This window comes from Lissotriton helveticus, chromosome 10 (assembly GCF_964261635.1).
Source record: "Lissotriton helveticus chromosome 10, aLisHel1.1, whole genome shotgun sequence".
Taxonomy (NCBI): Eukaryota; Metazoa; Chordata; class Amphibia; order Caudata; family Salamandridae; genus Lissotriton; species Lissotriton helveticus.
In genome coordinates, this window is record NC_136071.1 from 157268317 (window position 1) to 157290650 (window position 22334).

The following is a 22334-nucleotide window of genomic DNA, read 5'->3' on the forward strand; positions in this document are numbered from 1 at the left end:
CCAAAATCAACACCATTTTAAGAAATCATTAAAACATTGAAAAAGATTATAACAAGGATTATGCTAAACTGTATAATAGTTTCATGACCTCCATAAGTATGTATATCATATTTTTATTTTATAAAATGTGGGCATGCGTATTTACTACTTATCACTTTTAAAGGTAGAAAAACAAATAAATGTAAATTGAATCCTGCATACCATTTCTTCATAACCAACATTTGTAAGCTTCTGGATCCAAGCAACAATTTATCTATATATTGTTTGGCAACAGTAAACGCCTAACTTTAAAATGTAAAAAGCAAAAACTCTTCTGTGGAGATTCAAATTTGACTTTAGATAATGAGTTATCTATTGTTGATTTGAATTTCTGCTGACAATGCAGATCTGTCAATTGCCTTGCAATGCACTATATCAACATCAAATCTCAACTTTCTGATCGCTTTCCAATACTTATGTCAATGATCCCTTTAGATGTCGAGACATAGACCACCTATCTATTGATCTTCGTTGTCTAGTGATTCAATTATAACTGTTTACCACAGTCCATCATTAATTGTCCGGGATACAATGTCAAAGGAACTACAGCTGCATTTTGCTGGTAGTACCAAATTCGTAAATATTGGCCTTTTCGTTTTAATTGTACGTAAACCAAGTTTAGGCATAAGAACTACATTGAAAGACATTGTGCCATAATTTTAGCACGTTTGTTTGGTACTTTAAGAATGGGAGTTGTGGTTAACAGATGGACTCATCTCTGAATAACGTGTAACATAAAATGGTTGTCTGAAAATCTTAAATGCGGCCTATCTTTTGAAATGAACATTGGATTTACAGGTAAATGCAGTGGGACCACTGCCTGCTCTTAAAATGATTTTACTAACATTCACAAAGGGGAAGGGGTCCCTTGTGGCCCTTCCCATTTGCGAATGGGTTACCACCTACTTGCAGTAGGTGGTAAAATGCGAATGTTTTGTGACTGGATTCACGGTCACAAAACATTCATGCATACCATTAGGATTCGCTTTTTGGAAGGGATGCCCTAAACACGCCCCTTTCAAATAGCGAATCGCAAACCCATTTTGTAATTCGGTACCAGATTACTGAATTGCAAAATTTGGCTTGCTGCACCAGAAATGCATTTTTTGCAAGGAACAAAATGCATGATGCATCTGGCCCTATTTATCAACTGGTACAGAAACATTCCTGCATGGAGGAATCACTCGGGATCTCAGGAAATTGTGTTGTGTATAGCGTTTTACATATGTGTTCTGGGTTTTGTATTCGATATATCAGACCAGAATTTCTGCAGAGGCTTGTTAAAAAACAAATTGTGTTAGCTCTTTCCTTCTATAATGCTTTTCCACAGCAATGCACCAGTCTATTTGTTCATCTATAGCAGGTGTACCCTAGAAGCTGGCAGTGCTTCTTTGGGCTACTATCGGTCCATTATAACAGAATAAATACACATTCTTTGCTCTGTGTGATCAGACAATATTCTCAATAGTTTTGTATTAATTCTTTCCAAAAACCCTCTTCAAGAAATCTCCCAATACATTCCCAGAAAAGGTTGAGCCTAGGGCATGAGCATTTTATGTGTAAAAATGTACCCACCTGCCACCTTTCGAAGGCTCAAAGGTCTGTGACTAGCCTTCTAATCTCAGCTGGGCCTAAGAAGACCTAAGAGGACCTAAGAAGACTAGACCCTGTGAAATACATTCCATTAAATCAGTCTAAACGCATCCCTGATTGCCACCTCCAGCAGGTATTACCAATCGTCATTTTGCAGTGGGCCCAGGTTCCTTGATCAGCGCAATCTAAAACAGTCAGGGTCACCAGGCCTTCTACATTAAAGCAATTGTTCACCTTTACAAATCTCTTGTCAGTGCCTGGTCTCAATCACAGAGTAGCCTGGGATCTGATCCGCGCCACTACATGGCACATCGGTGAATTCCTAAATCATAAGTATCTGACTTAATTATCTGTTGGGTCCTAATCCGTGCATTGTTGATCAAAGGATGAAAGTTGTGTTCTTCCCCAGACATTGCCCAACATGGACATACCTATCAACTCTCTTTTGTAGAATGCACAAGGTCTTTGAGGGTATTGCCCTCCACAAGGAGGTGCATTTTGTTAGTTTGTGTTTGCAGCCTTGTTTAGTGGCTTAATGCTGCCAAACTCTTATGAGGAAGAGGTGTGGCGCAGCGGCCAGTGTGCCTGACTCCGGACCACGGGCTTCATGGTTCGATCCTTGGTGCCGGAGGCAGGTTAGCCCAGCACCATGTGACTCAGGGCAATAGCTTGCTTAATCTTCCCTATGGACCCCAGTACTGGGACATATCTCCGGAGGTTGCTGTGCGCTTTACAAATGCTGGTATTTACCAACCTTCAGGTGTTTTGAGGGAGCAAAGACACATCCTTTCTAACATACAAGCCCATGCTGTAGCTTCTGTCACTTAGTGTGTGCCTAGCTACCTTAAATGAAAATTCCTGCGGGGATCGGAATCCCAACTCATTCACCACTACCATTTGTAGTGCTGAGTGATATGTTCATAAACCAGGTAATCCAGTGTCTCCATCATATAGTCTCTTGGACAATAATTTATCTGATGTGTTTCCTGTTTTACCTGCATTAACTGACATTATTTTTAATGTTTCCCGTACAATAGGAAGGGGAAGTTATGTTAAATCTTTTTGGTCCAACACTTTTCGCAAGTGATTCATGGGAAGATGCAACTGTGCGTAGTGGTTGGATTCGAGGTGTTCATAGCCTGGCACAGCACACACAAGCTCTAAAGTTCCTGTGTGACTCTGGTGAGTATTATGCATCTCTTCTTTGATATCTTGGACTGCCACTTTTTTACGATCCCTCGCCCCTAAACACCTGTGGCTCTTCATTCTTTATTAGCCTAGAATGTTATGGTAAGCACTATGAACTCATTGTTTCAATTTGTCACGAATGTCATCGGTTATTTGACTTTTTCATGAAAAAGTGAAAAGGCTATATAATTCGTGATTCATAAGCATTTTCTATGAACATCTACATTGTATCTGCACAAGAAAACAGCACAGCACATGGGCAGATAATGCTAGACACTTCTAGTGCATTATGAACTGTTTGAAGTTTTTTTTCAGTTTCAGATAAGTATATGAGAAATCGGCATATTAAGGATTACTTTTGCAGCAACATTATAGGTGCTTTAAATAAAAGAATATTACTTTATTTTCAAATGTCTCGCTTTGTGTCTAGCTAGCAATACACGTGAAATCAGTGTATTTTCTGCTGCCATGCTGGGTATTAATGCTTCTGTCGATGGTACATCGTGGAAACCCCACCTGGCGTCTTGTTCCTCTCAATATAACACTGTAATTTGCATACATATTGAACTGTGCTGGGAATTCTTAAAGCACATGTATACTGGACTTTCTTTGTGGTTCTATAGAATTGAAAAATATTGATCATTTAGCCTTATTGAAGCTTAATCTGCATAGTTTTGATTACTATCTTAAATTGCAAAAGTCTTCTCTCCTAGGTGCCATGTTACCTAAGCCTGGTAACAATCACATGAGCAAGCGTTTCAGATTAAAGAGGCTGGAATTGTAAATATGGTATTGTTTTCCCCCTGAAAAAAGTGATGTTAGGTTTTGTAAAAACTGCAATGTGAGGATCTATGCTGCACACCTCCTACTAGTCCAAACTTTATGGATTGTACTGGAAACTAAATGGTTTTTATTGGGAGCTACCCAGTGGTCAGTTGAGCCCACAACTGGTTACTTAAATGCTCTGTAGAGGCCCAGCAACAGCTAGGTCTGAGAACCGGGAGCTCACCTCCTGTCCCTAGGGTTTCAAATCAGGTTATACATCAATAACATTATTACTCATCAATTCAACATGAATATTTATGTCAACTCAATTTAGGCCAATTTATTGACTTGGTTAATCTTCGTGATTTTGGTTATATACATAACATATCAACAAAAACAAAACAGTTTGCATACAAGAATTATATATAATGTAATCCTCAGACTATTCGCATTCACAAAAAGCGTAACAAACATAATTTCAACATTTCCCAATGCATTTCGGGTCGAGTCGACCCTTCTTCAGGGGAATTGTACTTGTGAAGATAAATTTTGTGTGAATTTCATGCACATCAATCCGATGGTAGGCACTGCAAAATCAATAGAAAGGGTTGATTCCCTTATAAACACACATAAGCTTTGTACAAATACAGAATAGCTCTAGAATTAACAATCTCTCCCAAGGCAGAACCATGAGAATGTGAGTGAGCTCAAAACCAAATCTCTAACGATAGAAGAGAAAAAAATAGGTGTGAAAGGGCCCCCAGCCCAAAAACTCCGTAATCATAATCACTAGGTGTGCCATGCAATACACGTAATTGTAGATAAAAAGTGCAATTGAAGATAGAATTCATGCCATCAATAACCTCCGTAATCATAATCACTAGGTGTGCCATGCAATACACGTATTCATAGATCAAAAGTGCAATTGAAAATAGAATTCATACCAACAATAACCTCACCCTGGTGGTAAAATGTCAACCGTGCTCATGAAGAGTGCTACGAAGAATATATTATACCTTTCACTGACCGCAAAAGGATCCCTCTAAAGTATCATGGATATGTGCAACTCAGAACCATCTACTCTATGGTCGAGTATTTGAACCGGATATGTAAAGGGCCGTATGCTCTCCAACCGCTGTAAAAGCGAAAATGTTTGACAAACACCAAGTTGACTACTTTAGTACTAATTCACGTCAACACGATTTCACTCGAATCATACTTAAATATTCTCACCGCAAGTGTCTTCCCGGTCAGGATACCCAAATGCTCTCTCACTCCGTTCTGACAAGGTCCGCTGGCAAGCGAGTCTATTTCAGGAACAGGAATAGACTAATTAAAAGCCGATACTACAACAATGCGGTGCGTTTTAGGAAGACGCCATTAACCACCACGCGCCTACCTTCTTGCTCTAACGGTACACTGCCACTGACTCCTAGTGTACTTCCGGTGTAAACATCCGGTTTGAGCTAACATGCCTTAAATGACGGAACGCAACGTGGGCCAACTCAACGTAAAAAAACTCAGTGTTAAGCCGCGAACGCTGAACCTCCATAGACATAAACGATTCACTATGTGTAAAATGCCAATTCTAATACGTGGTGAGTGCATAAACCGCATGAGGTGCAAAATACTCGGGTCATGCGTGTAATGTCAGTGCTTGTGCAAAAAAATAATTAAAAGAAATAACGTAATAGATAAAACAGAAATCACCAAATCATAAAACATATAATGAACCACAGGAAAGTTTAAAGCAAATTCATGTCTCCGATCTCCCATAAAATTTTGGATAACTTTGAGACTCTGGTAAAAAAGGACCTGGAGGCAATTCATTATGTTACCCCCAAGAAACAAAACATGACCACTAAACAAAAGAGAATTCTTAATGAATTAAAACAGGATAAGTCCATTACATTCCAGCCAGCGGACAAGGGCGGAGCATTGGTGATGATGGACACAACCTTTTATGACCGCAAAGTGGATGAACATGTCTTGGACCCCGAGACATACATACAGATGGAACAAGATCCAACCCAAGAATTCGGCCTGATTTTGGAGAGAATTATCACCCAGGCAGAGGAGTCTGGGATCATTGATAGCAATACTGGCAAATATCTAAGAACGAACACACCACAGGTACCGCATATATATATGCTCCCAAAAATACATAAGAATGTCACAGATCCACCATTTAGACCCATCGTGGCAGGATGTGGTTCTATACATGAACCAGTAGGCCGTTTTATAGACCACTATTTACAACCGTTGGTCCAATCTTGGGATACTTACCTCAAAGACACGACAGACTGCTTATTGAAGTTACAGGCAGTAAATCATTTGATTGAAGACACCACATTGCTGTGCACCATTGATGTGGTGGCACTTTATACTTCCATTGTACACACTGAGGGCTTGGAAGCCATAGAGTGGAGACTATTACAATCGGATGTGGATCAGACACTTGGGATTTTTTTGTTAGAACTCCTACATTTTTCTTTATATCACAGTTATTTTTCTTGGAAATCCAAATATTTTTTGCAAAAGACTGGCACGTCAATGGGTTTCTCAGGGGCGCCTGCATACGCCAATACGTTTATGGCTTACTTTGAGCAACAGTACATTTTATCTGACAACAGATGGACAGCAAATTTGATTCTTTTTTTACGGTTCATTGATGATATTTTGATAATATGGAGTGGCACCAGGACCCAATTGGATGAACTAATTAGAGAACTCAATGAGTGTAACCCAAGAATTAAGCTCACTTCTAACATCCAGGAACAACGTATACAATTTTTGGACATTGAAATACAGAAGACATCGGAAGGGATTCAGACTAGAGTCTACCGGAAACCTACGGATGTAAACAACGCCCTACATTACACAAGTGCTCATCCGAAAAGTTTAAAAGACCATTTACCTACCTCACAACTGATAAGGATTAAAAGAATATCCTCAGATGACACTAACTGCAAAATGATGATGGAAGAACAAATTGAAAAGTACATAGCCCGAGGCTACCCGACTGGCATATTGGAAAAAGCAAAGGAAAAAGTCTCAACAATGAACAGAGATTATTTATTAAAAAAAAGGGAGAATGCCACGAATGACCGAATAGTTTTTGTTATGAAACATTCGACACAATCGCTAAGGATAAAACATATCATCAGAAAGCGATGGGAGATGATAGCGAATGAACCGGACTTTGCAAATTTATTCAAGACTCTTCCAATTATAGCACATACCAGAGCTAAAAACATCCGAGAAATTTTGAAGAACCCTCACCCTCAACCACAAGTACAATATAAAGGCATGAGGAAATGCTTTAATTGTGGACAATGCAATAATACGATTATCAGTAAAGACTTTAAGCATCCCCACACGGGCAAATCAATTCAGTTGAAACACAGCGGAGATTGCAATACAACCGGAGTGATTTATGCAATACAATGTCCATGTGGACTCACCTATGTGGGAAGAACTTCGCGCAAAATTAAAACTCGGATCATAGAGCATAAGAGTACCATACGGAATAAGTCATCAACATCTTGCTTAGCTACACACTGGAATAACACCAGTCACACAATACCGCAACTGAGATTTACCATCTTAGAAGTGGTTGAGAAACACAAGGGAGTAGATCACAACATAGCCTTGGCACGAAGAGAGACAAGTTGGATAAAAAGGCTAGGAACATTGACACCAGGTGGGCTTAATGACCAATATGAGATGGCATGTTTTTTATAAACATAAAAATCTGCTTAGGGTGTAACATGTTTAGAAGATGCTCTCTGAATGAGTATTGTACAGGATTGACAATCCATCCCATTTTTAATTCTGTCTCCCACACAGTTGACAATAGGTATATCTCACTTGTATTAAGGGTGCTACTTTTTGATGTGATTGTTCTCTACGTGCTTACGTCTTTCTTTAAACTTTCCTGTGGTTCATTATATGTTTTATGATTTGGTGATTTCTGTTTTATCTATTACGTTATTTCTTTTAATTATTTTTTTGCACAAGCACTGACATTACACGCATGACCCGAGTATTTTGCACCTCATGCGGTTTATGCACTCACCACGTATTAGAATTGGCATTTTACACATAGTGAATCGTTTATGTCTATGGAGGTTCAGCGTTCGCGGCTTAACACTGAGTTTTTTTACGTTGAGTTGGCCCACGTTGCGTTCCGTCATTTAAGGCATGTTAGCTCAAACCGGATGTTTACACCGGAAGTACACTAGGAGTCAGTGGCAGTGTACCGTTAGAGCAAGAAGGTAGGCGCGTGGTGGTTAATGGCGTCTTCCTAAAACGCACCGCATTGTTGTAGTATCGGCTTTTAATTAGTCTATTCCTGTTCCTGAAATAGACTCGCTTGCCAGCGGACCTTGTCAGAACGGAGTGAGAGAGCATTTGGGTATCCTGACCGGGAAGACACTTGCGGTGAGAATATTTAAGTATGACTCGAGTGAAATCTTGTTGACGTGAATTAGTACTAAAGTAGTCAACTTGGTGTTTGTCAAACATTTTCGCTTTTACAGCGGTTGGAGAGCATACGGCCCTTTACATATCCGGTTCAAATACTCGACCATAGAGTAGATGGTTCTGAGTTGCACATATCCATGATACTTTAGAGGGATCCTTTTGCGGTCAGTGAAAGGTATAATATATTCTTCGTAGCACTCTTCATGAGCACGGTTGACATTTTACCACCAGGGTGAGGTTATTGTTGGTATGAATTCTATTTTCAATTGCACTTTTGATCTATGAATACGTGTATTGCATGGCACACCTAGTGATTATGATTACGGAGGTTATTGATGGCATGAATTCTATCTTCAATTGCACTTTTTATCTACAATTACGTGTATTGCATGGCACACCTAGTGATTATGATTACGGAGTTTGTGGGCTGGGGGCCCTTTCACACCTATTTTTTTCTCTTCTATCGTTAGAGATTTGGTTTTGAGCTCACTCACATTCTCATGGTTCTGCCTTGGGAGAGATTGTTAATTCTAGAGCTATTCTGTATTTGTACAAAGCTTATGTGTGTTTATAAGGGAATCAACCCTTTCTATTGATTTTGCAGTGCCTACCATCGGATTGATGTGCATGAAATTCACACAAAATTTATCTTCACAAGTACAATTCCCCTGAAGAAGGGTCGACTCGACCCGAAATGCATTGGGAAATGTTGAAATTATGTTTGTTACGCTTTTTGTGAATGCGAATAGTCTGAGGATTACATTATATATAATTCTTGTATGCAAACTGTTTTGTTTTTGTTGATATGTTATGTATATAACCAAAATCACGAAGATTAACCAAGTCAATAAATTGGCCTAAATTGAGTTGACATAAATATTCATGTTGAATTGATGAGTAATAATGTTATTGATGTATAACCTGATTTGAAACCCTAGGGACAGGAGGTGAGCTCCCGGTTCTCAGACCTAGCTGTTGCTGGGCCTCTACAGAGGTTTTGTAAAAAAACATATCGGAAGAGCAAAGTAATTTCAAATGTATCAGCTAGCAGATGCGAACCAGTGTAGTTTGTGCTAGGAGCTAGAATACAATCTATTTCCTCTGCCCACGCCCCAGTCTGACAGTTGCATTTCAGAGTTTCTTCACCAGAATGGATTGTAAAAGCAAATAAAAGGTCTTCCTACAGTCAAGTTGGGCTAAAGAAAATGTGTTTGTGATCATGACTTGAAATCACAATGGTTGAAAGGCTGTCCGATTTAAGAAAGATGACAGGGCAGCCAAATGTTTTTTAAGTTATAACTTCAGTCTTTCATCTAATTTGGGTCCAAGATACCACATAGAGGGAACCAGAAAGAGAGCATGCCCTATGGCACCATATCAGACTATGAGGTCCTAGAGGTTATAGGCTTCTAGTGACCAATAAGACCGCTTGGTATGAAAAGCAAATTATTATTTGTTTGTGTAATGATTGCCGGTGTACAGTATCAGAAACAAGATATTGATTCAGGCAGTATAAATATCAGTGTCATTGGTGTGAACTGGAAGCCAAGTAAATGAACAATGCTAGCTAAACTCTGAACATGGAACTGTAACATGACTTTTGACAGAAAAAACCTCTGAGGGACAACAGATGAAGATATAGTTTTTTAAGTAAAATTAAAGGCAGAAGGAGATTGGAAATGTAATCTTGCAGAGTTGGGTGAGGAGGCAGATTGGGCTCAGTCAGAATCGGTGGTAAGGCAAGTACAGCCGCACTTCTAATTTTCTCAGTGCAGTCCTAATTCCTATTCACAGTCACCTGCCTCCCAATAATCTCTAAGTTTACTAATGGGCCAGTTAAATTGTATAATATATTAAGATTTCAATGATATTTAGATAAAAAAGTACTGAAAGCATAGTTTGCCTGGTGCGCAGAAAGGTTCAACTGAGATTATCTAAGCATTTTAAAAAGCCTTACAGAACCTCTAAAAAGATAAAAGAAAAACATTCTTCTCAGAAGGAGGGGCAGGCTATAACTTTGTTCAGTGCCTTAGATGACAAGAGGACCCACGCTAAAACCAAACACACTTTTCCAATTTCTAAAGGTGGGTAATTCTTAAATCCTAACATGTTTGACAATGTCTTGCATTTTATTTTATAAGTAGTAAGAATAAAAAATGCATATTTGAAGTTGAAATGTTATTTGTAATTTTATATAAAAAGAAATGTACACATCAGACAAAAAACCCACTAGACAATAAAAATGCATTTATGTATAGAGCCCCATTGCTTTCCAACACCCTTTTTATTTTCTCCCTCCTTTAATAAATATGCAAATAACTGTTGCCATTTGCGTACAGCTTATCTCTTAGAGGGAAAACTGCACTGTCACATTATGGGAACCTGGGGTTCTTCTCAATCTCGAATGCCACCAGGCCCGGTTCCAGGAATTTTTATTTGGGTGGGCCAAGGGTGCATTTGGGTGGGCCACTGCGGGCTTGATTTGTCGCATATATGTATAGGCAGGCCTGCTTCAGGGCCCTCCTTTATCTCTTCTTTAGTCTTACAAGGCCAAGTAAAATGCAATCCCTCCCAAATCTCCTTCTAAATGTGACCACTCTCAAAAAATGTTTTTTCCATGTAATGTCCCTTAGATGGGAAGAGGAGGTTTCTGAGGTGGGAGTATCAGGCAAGTGACACTGCTTGGGCTCCCTCTGTGCGAGCCTTCAGGGAGAATACCTCTTTATTACTACCTCCACCTGACCACGGACTCTGCAACGCACTCCCTTACAGGCTTGATTATCCACTACTCCTCTCTAGTGAACATTGTCTCACAGATGACCTTGGGCCCCAGCCCCATATCAGGCACCATCGGGCTCCACTTTCATTGTTCCCGGTAAAAACATTAGTAAAATCACCTTCAAAATTTAAACATTGAAACACACGCAATTGCCACATCAGGACTTTGCATTGGCGCAGTACGTACACACATGCATGGGGTTAGGGTGGGTTCCAGGGAGGGTTCTGGGAGTTGGGTGAGTAAGTAACCGAAAAGATAAAGAAGGGGAAAATGTTTCTTTGAATCCTTGAGTTACACTGGTTCCTCGATTGGACACTCAGTCCTATTTCATGATTGTATCGGTATGTTGGTGGTACCATCCTGACTGTGGGGTACCACTCTATTTCATATGCTCATCTTTATCAATAAAATTGTTGTGAAAAAAAAAAATTTAAACATTGAATACAGCAGTAAATATAATTAGCACACACTTTAAAGTATGTTCCACAGTAGGCCTTATGACCCGACTGCTAATTAAATAAACAAAACCAGAAAGGCCGGCTTCAGCGCTGATACTAACCCTGGGCGAAGTACTACGCTACGCTCGCGGAGTTTGCGAAGTTTTCGCAACTTCGCACTATGCGAGCTGCACGTAGCACAGTGCGAACATACGTAGTGCAGCGTAGCGTAGTGCAGCGGTCATTTTTTGCTTGTTCGCAGTCCTGAACGTTTATGTTCGCGACCGCGAGCAAGCAAAGTGACATCCCGGCGAGATTCTCAACGCGAGGAGGTCAGGTTTCTCATTGTGAGTGGTTGCGCATGCTCGCGACCACTCTCAATGAGAAACTACCTGTTCGCGTTGAGAAAGCTGCCGCTCGAGTAATAATCTACTCGACCAGCAGAAAACTACAGCTCGCACTGTGCAAGATGCCGTTTTCAATGCTTGCACAGTGCCGGATGCTTGTCCGCACTGTGCAATCATTGAAAACGCATCTTGCACAGTGCGAACATGCTACTACGCAGCTTGTGTAGTGCTACGTGAAGTTCGCGTAGTGCGAAGTGCACTTCGCGTAGCGCTACTACGCGAACTACGCCCAGGGTTAGCTGATACCAAAGTCTTTTTTGGAGCCGCACCAATAACCTCTTTCCCCATAAATACCTGTACTCCCACCTTCCAACAGTGCCCCTCATCTCCCAATGGCCCCCTCTATTGACCTCCTCCTCGGACTTCCTCAAAACCACACGCCAGAAGTGCCCCTCTTCTCCCCATAGCCCCTCCCCCTATTGACCTCCTCCTCGGATTCCCTCAATGCCACCCTCCACCAGTGCCCCTCATCTCTCCCTAACTCCCCCCTCCACCCCATGGCCTCTTCCTCGGATTCCCTCACTGCCACCCTCCACCAGTGCCCCTCATCGCTCCATAGCCCCTCTCACTGCCTCCTCCTCGGATTCCCTCACTGCCACCCTCCAACTGTGCCCATTATCTTTACGTAGCCCCTCTCTCATATGCATTTCATTTGTTGCATAGCGCTACTCATATCAGTGTAGTGTGTGTCAGTACTTTACCCAACGCACACATTATACAGAGACAATGAATCAAACAAGTATGTAAATCAGTCTATAGGGAATGTCACATAAGTCAATGAGGATTACAAGGTGTATGAATCACATGTCATCCATACTGGTGGGCGGGATATTGTAAGAGGGTTTGGTCTGGGGAAACACAACCTTAGGATTTAAAGAGTATTCCATGGGGTCAGATTTACTGATAAAAATGTATATCTGCCCAAACATACTCATTTTAGCAACATTAGAATAATGAAAGACTGGAGAAGTTCTAACCATATCACAAAACCAAAAAAGGGAAGTTCTAACTATACCATTCATGTTTGTATGCAGCTCTTTGATGAAAGTTCATTGGTTACTATCCTATGTTAGGATTGTAACTTCTGAACTGCAAGTAACACAAGGATCTCTGTCATAAAGGCAGTAACCCACTGAGCTATCCAGGGCTTTAAGTGGGCCGGGTCTCACTGGGTCTGAGCACCCGCAGTTTTTTTAAGGGAGCCTCGAAACGGGTCTCTATTGGGCTCTGTTTTGTGCGCTAGTTACAGGTAGTCTGTTTTTTTCCGAACTACAATGACAGCAGTCTGCTGTCACTGCATTCCGGAAAAAAATGCCAGGGCACAAAACAGAGCCCAATAGAGACCCGTTTTTTAGACAGCAGGCACATCGGTGTACCCTGCTCACATTACTCACAAGTGGAAAGTTACGGCATGACGTCATGCCAGGTGAGCGTTGTAGGGCGAAGGGAAATCCTTTAAAGAGAGTCATTTTCTCTCTGCATTTCCCTTCTCTTTTTGGAACTCAGGAGCAGCAACATTGTTGTGATGTCACTAGTGCTTTAAATTGAAGCTTTTGCAATATTATATACAAGCCTTAGTTGCTGTTATTTATCTTATGCACCTAACAACCATTGACAAAGCCAATAGTCCTGACTTGTAGGTATGATGTTACTGGTTGTATTAAATACCTAGATGCAATGACAGAAACAGCAAAATACAAGTTGGGCCGCACACTGCTAAACACAGATTTGTAACAGTACTGTTTTTATGCCATGTCCTCAATTACATTGGCCACGCCCTTTTGAGAGACACCCCGCCCCCCCCGTTTTTTCATCCTACTTAAAGCCCTGGAGCTATCCACATAAAATACAGTTCCTCTGCATTTGAAAACTACTAACAGACAAATTATTGCTCTACAGCAGCATTATTAATCACCAGTGTTATCTGGGCATTTTGTATTCCTATTGTTGTCCTGCATCGGCCATGATAATGATAAAAAACTGTTTAAATGAAGCACACAGAAGGCCTGTGCAGATTTGAAAAAGAAAAAAATATAGTAACACATTATCTTACCTACTCCATTAGTCAAACTTTGTGTCACAGCCTTATGTGATAAGCCCCTGCAGGGGTTAGGAAAGGTGAATAGTAATAAACAAACTTCTTTTCTCCTGAGCTGCCTAGAAAAAGAAATATCAATGCAGCAGGACAGTAGGCAAAGGTTACCAAAGGTTACCCTTGTCAAAGAAAAGATTTGTTGCCTCGCGCCATGCAGATGAAGGGGTGAAAAAATAAACAAAGCCTCTTTAACATGTTAATGGTCTTATAAAAACCTGTGAAGTACTCGGGTGCGGCCGCGATAATCTCTAAACTGTCTGTGTGTGTGAGCCCCTCCGCCCGGGCTGACACACACGACGGGGGAGGGTTGAAGCACTTAGATCCCACAGGCATTGCTCGCCTGCCTTCAAGCACTCACTGCGAAGGCCACGGATCCTGTTTGGGTGGGCCAGGCTCATGTTTGGGTGGGCCTGGCCCACCCGGCCCACCCGCTAGAACCGGGCCTGAATGCCACACACACAGAGCTTGGTACAGATCCTTTTTATCCAATCCTTTGAGACTCACCCATGAGCACAGGTCTCTGTCCTTCAGCTGTTAGTCGAATTCCATTTGCAATCATCCATTCTATTATTGCAGTAATTGTATGCTGTTTCAACATTTACATGTTTTGGTTAGATAGGCCTTAGATTTTGCTCCGTTTTTCCTTCATGATATACTAGTTGAAAACCTCTTCTATTGTCAAACATGTAACTAAAACAGGGCAAAGTTGGAATTTAATTTGTTCCACTACTGTTTCTCCTGTCTTTGGAATTTTTTTGTTTGTGAAAAAAGGTTGTTTTCTTGATAAGTAATAAAGAAAATGATTAAGAAATGTTAATATCTTTTGCTGGGATGGACACCAAGCAATGACTGGGTAGGTTTCCTGTAGCCAGGTTCTGCCTACACCAAAAACATGGGCCAGTGCAGCAAAGGTGCCATGGAGGCGATTGCTTCTGCCCAGTTCATTTGGCATCTCAATGGTGGGATACACCCAATACATCAATAACTCATTCCTAAAGAGGTCCATGTCACACAGTGAATGTCCTCAAGAAAGTCTTTGACGTCGGAATGGTTGTCAATCCCGAAAAGGCCATTAGTTATAGTTCTAGATCTTGAAGTTCTCTAGAGGTTATGCATTCAGTCTATAATTACTTCTGTTTATGATCTGTGAGGCCAGTAAAGGTACTTACTTCCAAGTCTTTGATGGTGACTCTTTCTCCTCAAGCAAACCGCTGAGCTGTGGGGTCCCGCAAGGATCGTCATTGAGCCCTGCGCTGTTCAATGTGTACATGAGACCGCTGGCTGAGATTGTCCACCCATATGGTATCAAGATCATTACATATGCCAATGACACTCAGCTGGTGGTCTCCCTTGCACAAAAGAACTGTGAACAGCTCAGACCAACTTGACGACCTGCATGGAAGAGGTTAAAAACTGGATGACAGCTTCGTCCCTTAAGCTTAACGGGGACAAAACCGAGCTTATGTTGCTCGGTCCGCCAGCTCTGTCTACCATCGACCTCTTATGGCCCACCAGCCTAGGCACACCGCCCATCCCGAAAGACAACATAAAAAGCCTTGGGGTTTGGTTGGATAAATCCTTAACTTTGAATACCCAAGCAACCAAGACATCCGCGACCTGCTTTGGAATCATTAGGATGCTAAAGAAAATTCTTCCGCTCCTACCCTTTGAAGCCAAGCAGGTTGCAGTACAAGGCTTAATACAATCGCGATTGGACTTTAGCAATGCCCTTTATTTAGGGGCACCGGAGTACGTCCTGCAAAAACTCCAGCAGACCCAGAATTGTGCGGCACGCACGCTGCTCCAGCTCCCACGAAGAGCGCCTGTAGAAGCTGGGATGAGAACTTTGCACTGGCTCCCGGTCAGGGAGAGAGTCAAATTTAAAGCCATGTGCATCTCTCACCAAGCCTTCTGGAAATCTGGCCCTAAGATAAATCATCTTTTGCTCTCCCCCTACCACCCCAGCAAACAACTTCGCTCTGCCAATGCGGTTTTGGCTGTAGCTCCTCGGATTATGAGATCCAGAGCTGGTGGTAGGTCCTTTACCTTTAATGCCACCAAACTATGGAACCCGCTCCCCCTACACTTAAGATCCAATCCTAATTTGTTATCTTTCCTTAAGCAGCTTAAAATTTTCTTTTTACTAAACAAAGTTAATCCTAAGCTGCCATTTCCATGATGCACTACTCTTCTTCCTAGCGCTTGGACGCCTGAGGGCAGCAGTCGCGCTTTATAAAACCCCTTTTCATTTCATTTCATAGGGTGGAAATGTAGAAGCACGGCCCAGCTCAGGTAGTGGGCCCATATAGAATAGGATGCCACGGAGTTATGATGCAGCAGCTTGCTTTTGTAAGCCTGTAACCCTTGAGAACTTGAGGTCTGTGATTATACATTGCTTTTGTTGTCATGTCTTGTGAGCTGCACCTTTTGAGGGCCACCCTGCAGAGAACCTCACACTTGTGTGACCACCCTACCAAGTGTCAGATCCTCCAGATGTCAGACTCTCCAATGACTGAGCCAACAGAACCTGAAGAAGAAAAAAGGAATTAAGATGAAGGAGATTGTTGAATAGATCATGCCCTGTCCCACCCCCCAAGAGCGAACAGCTTGATGCTGTTCCAAGATGTCCATATAGCCATAGACTTAAATGTTTTCATGTTCTCTGATGTCTTCATTTTAACTCACTATTTGGGTTAGCCCAAAGCACCAAAAACAACACCTCCTACAAGTGGACATGACAGGATTGAAAAATTACATGAAAGCTCTATCGATTAGGATGGAAGAAGGCAAAATCTGAATCAGCAGAGCTGAAGCCACACTTAAGAAAACCAGAAACACACAGGCTTTAAAAAAAAGTGGATACTCTGGAAACAGAAGTAAATGAACTTGAAGACAGAAACAGGAGAGGCAACCTGAGAATCTTTGGTTTACTGGAAAATTCCGAAAAAGACTCTACCCATTGTGTTCAATTCCTGTAATCATTAATACCAAGAATCCTGTATATCAATTGTGAGGAAGACTTTGAGATCAATAGGGCATAGAGTCCCCACGAGACCACTATCACATTCCAGATAGTCCAGATCAATGAGTTTCAGACTTCTTCATTTCCAACACTCAGACTATTTTGAATCTTATGAGGATAATGAAGACAGTAAAAAGAAACTGATCAAAGATTGGCATCTCATAAGACTATGCAAAAGCAACAGTCACCTGTAGGAAAAGTTTTCTAGCATTGCAGAGAGAACACCTAAATTCAGTGAATTTCACATACTCTTTCATTGGACCATCCTTAATGAAAATAATGCATAACGCCTATATTAAAGATCTTTAACAGATGTAAATGGCCCTCTAATCTAAAATCTGAATATTAGCAGTTTAATGTACAGATACTAGGCCGATGACCTCACAGAACCCTGGCCTATTAATAACAACATTAACATGACCTGATGCCACACCTAAACAAATACTAACCATTGATTCGAAATTGTTGGGTAATAAAAAACTCATAGATGATTAACACCTCAAATCATTCTCTTCTTCTCATTGCTACTCCTCTCTATTGGAACTTGTAAAAAAAAGATTAATTACACCAGAAATTAAAAATGAATAAACATCAGATCATTATAAGTCTAGTAAGGTTTGACCCCGCCTGCGGGGTAAGTACATATACTACCCCTACCCTATGACTTGCCTTACAATATTTACCTTTACTCTGACCTCCTATCATGAAGATACACTCTACAAATAATTACTACACTAAAGTAACTTCAACACCCAAGGTAGAGAATCATCACACCCACTTATTGTTTACTAAAAGTGTCATGGGCGAACTTAGAGTTCAACGTTTTGGTTTACAGATAAAAACTAGAAACTGCTTGTGTTCATTTACTTAATCTTAGTTAGCTGTGAGCTTCACAGGTTGGCTTTCCTGAGATCGCCCCTGTTTCCAGTTGCCTTAAAGAGGGAATTGGGAGAGTGGTTGAAGATTTTGCTTTGGCATTAGTTTTATATTCATGTGTAAGATTATATGATGGTTACATTCTAATGTTTCTATTTCTCTTTCTATCCTTTCATCTCTCATCCCTCCCCTTTCCCCATTTCCACTACCCTAATCTCACCAACCACTCATAACCTCCTTTAGGTGGGGTTGATGGGCTCCACTACACCTTGGAGTCAGAGACACACACTCTAAACTCACCCTGTAGGAACACCTGAGACGCCCACTCTGAACAAAAGAGACACCCAACTCCATTCACTAACCTTAAACCAAATCAGTGTCCTGTAATCCTCTAAAAATTCCCTCACTACATACTAATAACCTAAACCATCCCATCAAAAGGAGGAAACTTCTAGAACACGGCAATACGTAATAAAAAGGAGATACCACTATAAGTAATAAAACATGTCATTCTCCTACAAGAAACTCTGCTCTCCTGCGAAGAAATAATGAACTCATCACTTTTATCATCAAAATAGTGAATGTATCAGTTATCAAATCTACCTCCAATAAAAATGACAGATTGCCAATTTCCAAAGCTAAAGCCTGAAATCATACCTTTTATTTTATCGAACTATATGCCCCTACTGGAGATGACCTAACCTTCTAGAAAGACTTCAACAAAAGAATATTGACCCTACCTAATGATTCTGACATTTCATTAGGTGGAGACCTCCACCATCCTCTCTACCCGATGCTTGACCTAATCTCCTCATGTAACCATCAGACCAACAAATCCCCCATAAAAACGAAAGCACCTTTTCAATATACACTATGTAGGTCAGAAGCAGTGCATTGCAGGGGTGTAAGTTATAATCATCTCTGGTAACTATAACTGCTGAATTTCACTGGTTTTGTATGAAAAAAATCTGAGCCTTACTATAACATCCCTGTTTTTAATTCTATTTCCTAACTATAATGTTCCTGTAACCTTTGATTTTTCAGTGAATTTCTACGTTTTTTAAATTCTATTTCTCAATTATAGCGTCCCTTCAACCTTTGTTTTTTAAGTGAATATATATACACATAGGCACACTCTGAAGTTAGCCCTAGGTTCAATGCATACAACTCCTCTGTTTACCTTTTCTTTTGCTCTTTAGTTATACATTATTGGCTGGTCAACTTTAGACTAACAAAAGAGCAAAGCAAGTAAGCCTGTCTTACTCTTTGATTTTCTGAGCATTCTCCCACTGAGAACAGTTTTAAGAAATTGTGCCTTTACAGCTCAATTTTTACATTGATTGGATATATAATCTAAGATTTTTATGGTGCACTTAGAAAATATTACAAATACATCTTTGGTGTGCCAGGCAACCGGTGCCCTCTTCAGTGGTTCTGGGTACCCCCCCCCCCGCCCAAGGACATTAAAACAAATCTTGTGATGCAATTTCACGAAGCATCTCATAGTTTAAAATGTATTAGCACCTTTTTTTCGCATCATTTTTTTAACCTGCTTATTCCAGGTAGATTCTCAGCAGTATGTAATGACACTGAATCTATTGGGAAGGGGAAGTTTGGAAAAATCTAAAGTTGTATAGATTTCAGAATGACTTATTTAGTTTTCCCCCTTCTGTATGTGTTGTAAGGGAAACAGCTTTTACAACGCGGGCGTTACTACGCTATACTTTCACCATGCATCCATTACAACGTAAATGCCTTCACCAAGCATGCCTTATTTTATTTATTTTCAAAGTTTTGTATAGCGCGAACAAGATCCTTGCAGATATCAGAGCGCTTTACATACATATGAAAGGAGAGTGCAGTAAAGAAAAATAAATAAGGCAAATCGTAAATACATAGGAAAGGAGAACACAACAAAAGAAAAAGAAGGGAATAAGTAGGCGATTAGTTCAGGGAGCGCACAATGCCAGGTAGTAGGGTGTGATTGTGCGGTCGATTGAGGCACTGAAATACAAGAGGGAGGCAAACGGCAAACAGAAAATCCTAAGTTAACGTTCAGGTGAATTTAGCCGTGAGGATAGCTTTGACTTCTTTTTTGAAGGAGGCAGTGGATGAGATGAGTCTCGTTTCTGGCGGGAGGGCATTCCAGATCCTGGGCGCCATCCCTGAGAAGGAACGTTTGTAGGTTTTTTTCTTGTGGAATTTTTGTGGCTTCAAAAGGAGAGTGCCTGTGCTTCTTGAGCCTCCTGAGATTGTCAATTTTTGAGCAATGTAGCTGGGCGAGCTGTGATGTAAGGCTTTGTGAGTGATGCATGCGATTTTCAGGTGTATTCTGGCTTCGAGCGGTAGCCAATTCAGAGATTTTAAGTCTGGAGAGATATGGGAGCGTCTTTTTGATCCGGTTATGAGCCTAGCTGCAGCATTGATGGAGGCTCTTAATGGTGCGGTTGTTGATAGTGGGAGGCCGCAGAGGGCGGTATTTCCATAGTCAATCCGAGGGATTACTAGCGCTTGAACAGCAGTTCTAAAGTCGTTGGCTGGGAGGAAGGGTTTCAGCTTTCTCAGAGTATTGATTTGGAAATTAGCTCCCTTGGTTGCATTGCTAATATGTCGTTGCATATTGAGATTGGAGTCGAGGGTGATGCCTAAGGATTTGGCTGAGTCCACAATGATAGGTTGGACGTTGAAGGCAGTGAGGTGTTTTAGCCAGTCCTGGGCGATGGGGATTTTGGCGGGGGGTGCTATTAGGAGGAATTCAGTTTTTAGGGCATTAAGTTTGAGATGGTTCTATGCCAGCCATGATTGTGTGTCTTTAAGTGTTGAATTGAGAAGTTTGAGGTCTTCAGGGGATTGTAGTTTTAAGTAGAGTTGGGTATCATCGGCATACATGTGGAATTGCACATTAGAGGCATGAAGCAGTGCGGTGAGTGGCTCCATGACTAGGTTGAACAAAGTCGGTGATAGGGAGGAACCTTGCGGGACACCAAGTGTAACTGGAACAGGTGTGGACATGGCGTTATTAATTTTGAATTTCTGGGTCCGATTATGAAGGAAGGAGGTGAACCATTTGAGTACTGTCCCAGAGATGCCCATTCTGATATTCAAGAGATCGAGTAGGTTCTCGTGTTTGACCGTGTCAAATGCAGATGAGAGGTCAAGTAGGATGAGGAGGCAGGTGCCGTTTTGGTCTAGAATTTGGAGTGCGCCATCAATAATGTGAGTCATGGCTGATTCTGTGCTGTGTCCTGCACAGAAGCCGGATTGGTGTTGGTTGAGGAGGTCAAAATGAGTGATGTGTTTAGTCAGTTGGAGGTGGACACATTTTTCTAACAGTTTGGCTAAGGTGGGGATATTAGTGATGGGGCGGTAGTTGTTGAGGTCAGTAGGGTCAGCTGTGGTTTTCTTAAGTATGGGTGATACTTGTCCCGCTTTGAGGGAGTCTGGGATAGATCCTTGTTGAAGAGAACTGTTAATGATTTTGGTCCAGAGCTGAAGTAGCCAAGGGCTGAGGTCCTTTACGGCGTTTGCAGGTAGAGGATCCGAGAAGTGGTTAGAGGGCTTCAGGGTACTTAGGATCTTGCCTATAGAGACTTCCGTGTAAGTCTCAAAGGATTCCCAGGTAGCATTGTTTTTTAGTTTGGCGGGTGTTATGCTGCTGGGGTTAGAGAATAGGTTTAGATCCGTGAGGAGATCTTTCTTGATGTTGATTGTTTTTGTGTTGAAGAAGGAAGAAAATTCTTCACAGGATGGGAGTCTGCTGGTTGTACTATGTACTCGCTGTGGTTCATCTTTGGATTGAGTTTTGATTAGTTCAAATAGCTTTTTTGGTCGGTTTTTTGCTTGGTCTAGTTGCTGGCTAAAGAAGTTTGCTTTTGTTCGTTTGATTTTCGTTGCCTTTACAACGAAAGTGTAAGGACTTAGCAGAATATATATCTGTAGGGGAAGGACGTTTTCAGGGTTTAGGGTGGGTGAGGGTATTTGGGTGAAAGGATATTTTTGGGGTTTCGGGTGGGGTGAGGGTATTTGGGTGGCAAAGTTCTTTTTAGGGTGGGTAAGGGTATTTGGGTGAGAAGGGTATTTTTGGGGATTAGGGTGGGTTAGGGTATTTGGGTGGTAAGGGTATTTCAGGGTCTAGTGTTGGGTAAGGATATTTGGGTGGCAAGTATATTTTTAATGTTAGGATAGGTGAGGGTATTTGGGTGGCAAGGGCTTTTTAGGGTTTAGGACGGGTAAGGGTATTTGGGTGGCAAGGGTACTTCTGGGGTTTAGGGTGGGTGAGAGTATTTGGGTGGCAAGGGTATTTTTGGGCTTTAAGCTGGGTGAGGGTATTTGGATGGCAAGGGTATTTTTATGGTTTAAGGTGCGTGAGGGTATTTGGGTGGCAAGGGTATTTGTAGGGTGGGTAATTGTCTTTGGGTGGCAAGGGTATTTTCAGGGTTTATGATGGGTAATGGTATTTGGGTGGCAAGGGTATTTTCAGGGTTTAGGGTGGCTAGGGGTATTTGGGTGGCAAGAGTATTTCAGGGGTTAGTGGTGGGTAAGTATATTTGGGTGGTAAGGGTATTTTTAAGGTTTCGGGTGAGTGAGGCTATTTGCATGCCAAGGATAGTTTTAGGGTTTATGGTGGGTAGGTGTATTTGGGTGGCAA

At 41.4% G+C, this 22334-nt stretch overlaps 1 protein-coding gene across 1 annotated transcript in view; it reads left to right on the plus strand.

Annotated features, from left to right (window-relative positions):
* Positions 1-22334, plus strand: part of BRAT1 (BRCA1 associated ATM activator 1) — a 220436-nt gene that overhangs the window by 81215 nt on the left and 116887 nt on the right. The window contains exon 4 of the mRNA XM_078662694.1: positions 2670-2814. Coding sequence (XP_078518820.1) covers positions 2670-2814 — 145 coding nt within the window. The remainder of the gene's footprint in view (positions 1-2669; positions 2815-22334) is intronic.